Source organism: Calypte anna, chromosome 10 (assembly GCF_003957555.1).
Source record: "Calypte anna isolate BGI_N300 chromosome 10, bCalAnn1_v1.p, whole genome shotgun sequence".
In the NCBI taxonomy this organism is placed as follows: domain Eukaryota; kingdom Metazoa; phylum Chordata; class Aves; order Apodiformes; family Trochilidae; genus Calypte; species Calypte anna.
In genome coordinates this window covers 12211661-12221924 of record NC_044256.1, presented here as the reverse complement: position 1 = coordinate 12221924, position 10264 = coordinate 12211661, and the positions used below count along the sequence as shown (strand labels likewise).

General features: G+C 40.3%; 1 protein-coding gene across 1 annotated transcript in view; it reads right to left on the bottom strand.

Moving 5' to 3' along the window:
- Window positions 1-108: 108 nt before the first annotated feature.
- SH3GL3 (SH3 domain containing GRB2 like 3, endophilin A3) overlaps window positions 109-10264 on the bottom strand; it is a 47231-nt gene continuing 37075 nt past the window's right edge. Inside the window, exons 6-9 of the mRNA XM_008491989.2 lie at window positions 8823-8981; window positions 5623-5726; window positions 4269-4396; window positions 109-902 (exon numbers count right to left, since the gene is read on the bottom strand). Of these exons, the coding sequence (XP_008490211.1) occupies window positions 697-902; window positions 4269-4396; window positions 5623-5726; window positions 8823-8981 (597 nt within the window). The 3' untranslated portion in view covers window positions 109-696. The remainder of the gene's footprint in view (window positions 903-4268; window positions 4397-5622; window positions 5727-8822; window positions 8982-10264) is intronic.

Sequence of the window (10264 nt, the reverse complement as noted above, 5' to 3'; positions counted from 1 at the left end):
ATATAGCATTGTTTTCTTCACTGAAAGCTGATATATTCAGCAAAAGTGACCTCCAGCTCAAAAACAAATGCCAGAACTACAGCATAGGAATAGGATCAACAACCACTGTTCTCATCCCACAGAAATATTTATTCAGTTTGGTCAGTAAAGTATAGGAATTTTCAATGCTGAGAACTTGTACTTAGTACAACATCATCATATTGACAACAACCACTTTGCCTCTTGTCAACATACAATGTGAAATATGGATTAACTTGTTCACAATAAATTACAGTGTGATAGATGAAAAGAGCTCAATGACATCAGTAACTTAGGAACTGGTTACAGTTAAGCTTCACTTACAATATTTTTAAAAATGGTTTTCAATAGTAAAATCATTGCAGCCAAAGATAAAAAAAATCCACATATGATAATAGCAAGAAAATGCATTTTTGGAGCAACAGTGAGCTACCAGTAAACACTTCATACAGTGATCTTCAAGGCACAAAGCAAAAAAACTGAGTATGGGTTTTTTTGCAGGTTGATGGAATCAGGGAAGGAAAAATTTTTTTGAATATAAAATAAATACATTTTAAAAAGACGCATACAAAAGTCAGTAAGTCAGTCAAATAGCAAGGCTTTCACAGAATGCCACACTGACAAAACATTTGTGAATCCATTTCAGTCATGAAATCATGTTCACAGCTTGAATGACAATCACTGAGGCAAGGGAACCATCACTTCAACATAATTAATGGGGAAGAAGCCAGACTCTCCATTTAACATCCCCTCATACCAATTCTCATCAATCTGATTGGTCAGAGTTATGATGTCCCCTTCCTTAAACCCAAGCTCCCCTTCATTTTCTGGCTCAAAGTCATAGAGAGCTTGGCAGCAAGGCTGATCCATGTGCATTGAAGAACCTGTCCCAGGGACAGAAAAAAATTCCTGTATTAGTAGAGCTTCACAGCATCTCAGCAGCCACAAAGCATAAAACAAGCCAAAAAATGTATGAATAGCTCTCTCCCCCTCCCAAAGGTTTTTCCATTGCTTTTACCCTTCTAGATAGAAAGAAAATAATACTAGTGATACTTAGGTTAAAGCATAGTTCTGTTTCTCTCTTCAGTTTGGATGCTACTCCATTTTCATTCCCAGTTGCCTCCCCTTTGAAAGGGTTTTTTTTCTCAGATAATTTAAGTAAATCACAGCTGTCAAAAATCAGCGTGGTCTCTTTGGAATGGTGTCTAGAGGAACTGGACAGGCAGGAGAAGTGACAAGTGACCATTTAACCAAGTTGCACTGCAGCACACAGCAGCTGTGGGAATAACCCCAAGGGCTCAAGGCCAGTCCTGCAAACCCCTCCCAGCCTGGAGGCAGCCACCTGGGCCTTCATCCTGCATCTGCCTTGGCAGGAGCAAAACCTCCAGCTGCTCCTGCATCCAGGCTTCCAGCCTCGCCTCACTTGAACAGTGACAGTCATTCCTAGGGCACTGCTCCTCAAATTCATGCTCAGAACCTTTGCTGTATACATAGAATCATAGAATTGGCTGGGTTGGAAGGGACCTCAGAGATCATCAAGTCCAACCCTTGATCCACTACTGCTGCAGTTACCAGACCATGGCACTGAGTGCCACATCCATCCTTCATCTGAACTAAGTAACTGTTATGCTAGGAACAAAGGTTTCCAATAAACTATCTGGCTGCTTTTGTGACATATGTTTGCCCTATAATGAAGCACTTCATTCCAAATTACTCTTAAAATATTAACGGTACCATATGTAAATATAGCATCAAGTGTATGGTTTTCCTGCAAATATATGTTAAGTACAAAACAGAATCACCATTAGTAAAAGTTACCTTTGCACATGCAGTCACCTCTTTTAGAAGATATTCTCAGAAAGGGGTGTTCATTGCCTTGGATTTGTGGAATGGTTATATACGTAATATACTCATATTTGTGAACAATAACTTGCTCTAATAAAATGTAATCTAATGTTCCAATTGCAAAGTTTAGCTCTGTGGCCAAGGACTAGCCAGAGGTTCAAATGAAGTTCAGCTTTAACAGAGTTTTAAAAACATATACAGCATATCCAAGTAAAAGTCTGATAATGGGAAATATATTCATAAAGAAGAATAGGACAAAAATTTCATACTTCTGCCATGTAAGCAGCAGTGACACACATTATAGGACTCTAGAACACACTAGTATTTACATTAAAGCAGTTAAACCTCTTAAATACCAAGTTACTCAGGTTGTTTTATTCCCATCATTGCAACAATTCTCCAGCAGCCCTGCCTGCTGGCTACCACACATGCTAACCATGCCATCCCTTTGAAGAATAACTGACTGTGTAAATCTACACACAATTAGTAATGCAATACAGACACAATAGCTAAAATGCCAAAACTCCATGGAAAAAAAAAAAAAAGAAAAAAAAATCATTTTAATCTGCTTTTAATCTGCTAATTACAATGGTCAGTAAATGACAAGTGAAAGCATCTTTTTAATTGTCAGTAAAACAATCTGGGCTAATTTTTGGTGTTAAAACTGGGAAGTAGGAATTACTTTCTTGTTTCATGGGTAAGTTTTATCCTTTATAACAATAGAAGAGAGCTTTTGTTTATAACAATGGAGAAGAGGTGACAACACAGAGATCCTCACTTCCCAATGAAAATGGACTGATAGTGTTCCAAAAGAGTTATTTTCAGCCTTTGCCCAGGCAGAACTGGTACCAGCTCCCTGGAACTCTCAACAGCAGACAGCAGCACTCCAGATAATTGACCAAGTTCCTTGCTTTCAGCAGCTGCTCTGATGGGGCTAATTTATTATTGCAAGCCAGTTCTTTTTTGACAGTAAGGTACCTGATATAAGATGGATCACATTTGGTTCATTTTAAGCTCCAAAGAAGTGAAAAGAATTCTCTGTCAGCCTGGAAAGACTTTTAAATAATGGTCACAGCCAGTACAACCGGTTTCACTCCAGGCTGTGGGATCAGTCAAAGTCTTCATTAGAGCCAGGCAGCTGCTGCTACTGTATAATCCGATGAGACAAAGCTTCCCTGACAAAGGTAACAGGGGAAGCACTGCCTGTCAGTCTGCAACACCCACTGTTTAACATCAGAGAAGTGGCAACACCATTCCAGCCTTTTCTGGTCTATGAAATACTTGCCTTTTTTTTTTTTTTTTTTTTTTTTTTTTTAAGGCTTCTGTTACCTTGCAACCTGGTTGCATACCTCCTCAGTTTCTTTTTTTGAGTTGTGGAGCTAACCTCCCAAGTGAAGTTACTGCTTATACCTGCATCTACTCTGTCTCCACACAATGTTCATGGTAGCACAATTCTACTTTAATAATTACAAAGTGGAAACTTGCTAAAATAATTAACCCAAGTCTCCCTCACAGGTGAAGTAAGTAAACATTTAGATGCTTAATATTAAATTCCAGCATGTGGCATCCAGGCCTGTTTATTTCATACCACAGTCTAACCCCAGAAACAAAAAGAATGAAAGGCACAATGTAACACAGCATTTAAAGAGAGGTCTAAAATGAGCCAGATGAGGCTTAGGTGGTTATAATCACACCATTAAGGAGGCCAGGCAAAATATTTTTATTAATAAGATAAAGCTATTTCAGTGACTGGTGTAACCCTGCTAAGCATCATATACACCTATTCTCATTCACACAGCTTTAAAGGACTTTGATTAACAGCTGATTTCTTTTTTTCTTTGTGTGGAATCAAAGCCAATCAAAGGAAGGGATCCTGCCCCCACACCAATAGGTACCTAGTCACTTCAGTCCATAAACGCACACATTTGGGTGCACACTTTATGGGATAATAAAATATATTAATAAAATCAGTAAGGGTGGGATTGATCTGTCTGAATTTTACATAGCTATTAGTTAAGATTCTGTATGGATCATTTATGGTCTCAGACTGTGCAGAGAATTTAGCATCTGGAGATACTCCAGGCAGTGACCTAACACACCCACCTTAGGCATCTGTCCTCACAAGAAATGAACTATTTTCTGCAAGTGCCTCTCTCTCCTCCCACCCTCCATGGCAATATAGAGAACCTAAAAGACCAAGCAGAATGCCACACCTAAACTTCAAATGAGTGAGAGACTGGTGTGAGGAATCCTGCTTCACAATTCCATTTCCAAATCTGGGAAAGAGACAGGAATGAGATGCATGGCTGCTGATGCATCCCTTGTTCTCATGGTACAAGCAATACCTCAAGCAACACTTTGCCAAAATATCTATTGGCACATTAATTCTGTGGCCACAGACTTACCTGATGATTTTATGGAAGAACTGTAGGCAATCCCATTGTGCTGCTGATTATCACCAATATCCAGAGTTGTAGTTATTACAGGCTTTGGCTTAAATTCACGTTTAGGCCGACTAGATGCTACATTTATTCTAGAATACAGAGAAGAGTGAGATTTACTTGAACGAAGGATTCGTGGACTTTCCACTCAGGTCTAGTGCTTCAGTGTTTAAAAGATGGGGAAAACTTCTGCTGGTTTTTTGTGAGGTTTTGTTGTGGTTTTTTTTTTCAAGCTTTTATTTTCTTTAGTGGGGAAGGGGTCTATATTTACTAAAAGCTGCTCAATTCTCATGCAGTATTTCAGCAAGTCTCTATTTTATTTAATGCTTTGGTCCTGCTGACAGAGGCATAAAGCTTAACAGCCTGAGTTTAAGAAGTGCCGAGCATCCACAGCTGCCACTGAGTTCAGCAGAAGTTCCAGGAATGAGTTCTCTGGAAAACTCAACTGCAAATGACATAGGCAGAAACCCAGCCAGGACAGAGGCCCAGGGACCACATCTCACACATTGCCTTTTTATTAAAGAAAATGGGAAACAACCAGTTGGTCAGCACAGCTGTCTCAATATCCCTTCCTGTATGTGCATGTGGCCCAGCTGAGATGATCTTGTCTCACTGGCCCTTCCAGCTGGGATGGTGCAGGGTGTCTGCAGACAGAGCTCCCCCTGTGCTAATACTCACAGCCAGCACATCCAGCCTGATCTCAGGAAAGCCCAAACCAGTTACCTCAGCCCCATGACTGTAATGTTAGCCCACGCTATGGTGACACTCAAAGTCATTTAAAAGTCTCCTGTTCTCTCCTGGTTCTCCAAGTGACTTATAACAAATTAATGACAGCAGCGTTTTTTCCTTTTGAGGATAACACCAAGTAGCTGGCCCTTTCATAAGTGAATTCCACCCCAGCTGTGCTCCTAGCCAGCTGGCTATTTCCTTACAGTCTGATGCAGAATTTTGTTATACCCCTTAAGCACACTGAGATCAGTCCAGCTTCTCAAAAAAAGCCTCCAAAACACAGCTCTAAGTATGCAAGTTTAAATAAACTGGTAAACAAATGGAGGCTGTCCTGATCAACCTGCTCAGATCTGAGTGAGAGATTCTGCACACACTCAAAGCTTTCTGGGCAGAACCTGCATTATATCCAAGGCTCAAGGCACAGTGAGGAGCTGCCAGGTGGAAACAGTTCAAAGCAGTGAAGTCTAGCGAGGCACAGAGCACAGCAAATGGGCACCTGTGGGATGGTACTACACCAGACCTGTTGCTGCAGTGACTTTTCACAGTCATGAACCTCAGCTCCAAAAATTTCTGCTGGGCTGAGTCTTACCTGTTTTGTAGCTTGCTCTGCAGATCCTCCAAAATTTCTGTGGATTGTTTATGGTAATCTAGTGCTGCTTCTACAAACACAGCCAACTGGCTAACTTGCTCTACCTGAAATATAGAGATTAAAACAGTTGTAAGGAGCCTGCAGTGCATTCAGCTGAAGGATAAATCATTCAAAACACACCTGGTATTTCAAAAGACCATGATATCTTGTGGAAGCTCTGGAAAAAAAGAGCATATGTCATTGTATCAAAGAAATGGCCGGTTGGAAATTGAACAAAACTGAGGTGTAACCTCAACTTAGGGTTGAGTCCTTGAGTCATTTCCTTTCAGAGTGTGCAAATCCCTTCTGCTTTCAACTTCCAAGCCAGCTGTCTGTCAGCACCCAAGCCTGAACCACCTAAAAGGGCATGACCCTTTAGCAGGTGAAAGGGGGGCTTTTCAGATCAGCAAGGCTGGAAGAAATTACCCCATGAGGGTTCTTATGACTCGACCCATTAGTGTTTATTAGCAATGTTTACAAACAGCAGTTCTGAATTTTTCTGGATTTACCTCACTAGATGGCAGCATTTATAAACCAATAAATGAGACATGATTTATCTACTTGGATTTTAAATGTATCAGCCAGTCACTCAAAAATATGAATGCTGAGGAAAGAAACAGAATGTGAAGGAGAAAGAAAAATCAAAATATTTTTAGTAATGAAGTAACAAATAATCCCATTCCCCTAACACAAACTGAAAAGTTCAAGTTGGAGTAGGAATGAAGCAGTAACAGGTATTTATTTGTCCCTTTCCTTTAAGACAGCATTAAGAGCACAGACCCCCAAAGGTCTGAAGTGTTTCCATTCCATCATGATGTCTTCAGACACTGGGTCACAAGAAGATATCAGAGTAAACTCTCTGCAAATGTTATATAGACCCATAGTAATTTTGTGCTATACTTTCTCTGCTTTTACTCAGCTAAAAAGACTATTAGAAATTCTGCTGGGACTCCAAGAGAGCCAAACATTGTCACACAGCATACAGAAACAAAATGCACAGAACCAAATCAACAGCTGGTACAATTCCATCACAGTCAAAAAAAGAGTAATGTAAAACAGCTGAGGACAATGCACAAAGTGTCTGGGGTTTGGACAGAGTGGTCAGAGAAAATCGATATGCAAGGAGTGTCCAAGCAAGATGATAGGAGCCAGGAGGGATATGGAATGGAGGATTAGGAGAAGACAGGCAGAGAGAATCATAGAATCATAGAATCATAGAATCATAGAATCATAGAATTGGCTGGGTTGGAAGGGACCTCAGAGATCATCGAGTCCAACCCTTGAACCACCGTTGCGGTTGCTAGACCATGGCACTGAGTGCCACATCCAGTCTCTTTTTAAATATCTCCAGGGATGGAGAATCCACCACTTCCCTGGGCAGCCCATTCCAATGACGGATCACTCTTTCCGTAAAGAAATTCTTTCTAATATCTAACCTAAACTTCCCCTGGCACAACTTAAGTCCATGCCCTCTTGTCTTGTTGAAAGTTGTTTGGTAAAAGAGCCCAAGAGAGAGAGACTGGGAAAGAGCCAGAAGAATTTGAGGGACCAAAAGCTACTTAGCAAGAAGAGTCTGGGATGGGCTGAGTGGGAAAGGCAGGAAGATGGATCTGTAAGAAGTACAAGCAACAGTATCAATGTGGGAGGTCTGGAAATAGCTGTGAAAAAAACTTGAGAAGGAGATGTGGATCAGGACTGAGTCTGGGAAAAGGACCTGGAAAGATGGTTGGGAACCAGAGCTCAGACAACTGAGATTACAGGTCAAGGAGACCAAAAAAGGGTAATGTGGGGAACTGGAAAGGATGGGAAGGATGCTATTGCATGTGAGATGTCTGCAAACCCAGCAAGACAGTCTGGGGTTAGCCAGCAAGGCTAAGGAGTTTCAGGAATACAGACAGGGTGAGCATGAAAAAGGGAAGGAAAGGAACACAGTTTTCACTAAAGAGGAACAATAGAAAGTGGAAATGGAAAAGCCCTGAGAGGGACATTCAGTTCACCTCCTCCCAAAGGCAGAATTTGTTTATCTAGAAAGTGCAACTCATTAGTTCTCTAATGGCACAGCTAAACCATTTCAATCTGTGTACTGTTTTATCCTCAGTTTGGTGCTTTCACTAATGGTAAAACACTTTCTGAAACATTTCTCAGCTGCTTATGTAAGGCAGAATTACAAAACACATACAAGTGCAACCAGGCAATTGGTAGAGGCTACAGCAGAAGAGTTTGCTAAAATTGTTGATGGGGGATGCTACATTTTTTACTCCCTCACACAACTTGTGCTAGTGAAACAGCAAGAGGCTTTACACATTGCTGTAACAAATGTGCCCCACTCACTATCAGGTGAGGAGCTGCAGGCTCATTTCTAACTGGCCATTACATGGGTGTGCATAGAGGGAGAAGTATTCCCACTTCATAGCTCTTCCTTGTTGCAGTTTGCTCACAGAAAACAGCACACATTACTTTCTCAACTTGTTTTCTGTGATGCTGCATCTATAAAAGAAAAAGCTCTGGAATAGGCCCAAATAGGTCCAGTTCTCTTGTCCTGCAATTCCATCATTACATGGGAGAAAAAGCACATCCTGCTATTTCCCCAAGTGTGGACTGAAGAGAGGATTATGCTGAATAACCACATTTAGACAATTTCATGATGGACTTGGACACTGAGCCTAAGTCCAAGTACCTGAGCCACAAATAAACTCCACGGAGTAATTTTCAGAACCACATAGTGATAATAATGATTTTCAGAGACAGCATCATTCAGAGGCTTCAGATCAGCAGCAAACTTTTGACTACAAGTGAGCTACAGTTCATAGAACAGAGGGAATATGCCACCACTGCTTGGTCTGGGACTGTCAAACTTCTACCTCCCACTTATCAAACTGCATTCTACTCTGAGCTAGTTCATTGCTCATAGATTGTAAAACTACTTAAGACCTCTGTGATACAGTCTGAGCCATTGCATGTCCAGAAGTTTATGAATTCTTGAGCTCTTCCATTACTGTTGTGTTTAATGTTCCTCTGTGACAAGAGGTTAAAAGAGGAAAGAGGCACAATTCTGCTTTCAGACCTTACCTCCTCTGAAGGATGGGACAGGCTTTATCCAATCCCACACACATTGCCCTCCTGGATGTACTGCAGCAAACAAAAATGCAGGACAGACTTACATCATTTTCTAAGAAATTGAACATGCTTCTTTCAGCCAGTTCCTTTGATTCTTCAAATTTTTCAACCGCTTGTTTAACTTCTTCATCTGGTATCTTTCCAAGACGCTTCTTTTTATAATCATAATCCAAACGGCGCCCTTCTAGTTTCTTCAAATGATGCTAAATAAAACAGATTATTTCTGAGAAGGTCCAAATGGGACATGCTCAAACACAGACATTGTGATTTAAGGAAATTTCAGTTATGGATGCAAATATATGCAGAATCCAAGAAATACAAGGATGGGAGATTATCCAGTCCATCCCCTCGATCTAAGGCAGCATCAGGTAAGTCTAAGACCGTAAACATTAATGAAATTTTAAACTGTATGGGCTTAAAATAAGGAGCTATTTGTTAATATTTGGGGCACTGGCATCTTGATTTGCTGAACTTGGGCATCCAACTCATGTACTCCACTAACCATGCAACACAGAAATTGTCTACATGAGAAGCAGGATCTAGATAAGTGTCCCCATATTGTACACTCAGTTCAATGTTACCTCTTGAATTATTTGCAGTATGATAGCGAAAAGTTAAAGGGTTATTTTCCCCTCTCATTCCATAAGCAGTGCTCCAACAAATCTTGTTTTCTTACTTTCTCTGCTAGGTGTCAGCTTGACAATCTGATCTGAGCTGATATAACTACACAAGCTTTTCCATTGCCAAAAATCCTGGGAGTGACAGGTTTACAGAATGGACTCAAAGGCACAAAATGCTCATTAAAGCTTATGTCAAACAATTTCTTTTCATAAGTTCAGAAGACCTAAAACTGAAAACAGTTACGTATCATAGGAGACAACTACAGTATAAAGACAGTATTACTATCTTTTTGCTGCATTTTCCATATCCATTTATGTGTAAACAAATAAAATAGTTTGCTGTATTTCATCAGGGTTTTAACTTGCTTATTACCCAAGTCCATTGGAATCAGCAGACTCAGACAGAGACTGCCTACATTTCTTTGCGTTGTCACATTGTAAACAAAAGCACTGAAAACTTAACTCTAAAGGTTAAAATTTATTCTTCAGCTTCCTACATTATTCCTGTTGTGGCATATGGCATTTCAACAGTTTATGCCACTTTTCAGATCATTCTGTGATTGACCTGAGTAGCCTTTTTTCAGCAGTTACATTCATCTTCCATTATAAACAGCTTTAGGCTGACAGGGACAGCAAGACAGGGTAATCAGTCACAGTAACTCACAGCCCACTCACATGCTCATAAGAATTAATAAAAATGCTGGTCAAAATAAAATAGCAGAAAAATATAGAATATAATTGTCTTCACTATCCTTGAACTGAATGTACAAGCAAGATAGCAAACAGAGGAAGTCACACAAATGAGAAATAGCCAGGCATTGATTTTAAGAAGATTTCACCACTGTTTTGGCAGCCAGACAAACCTG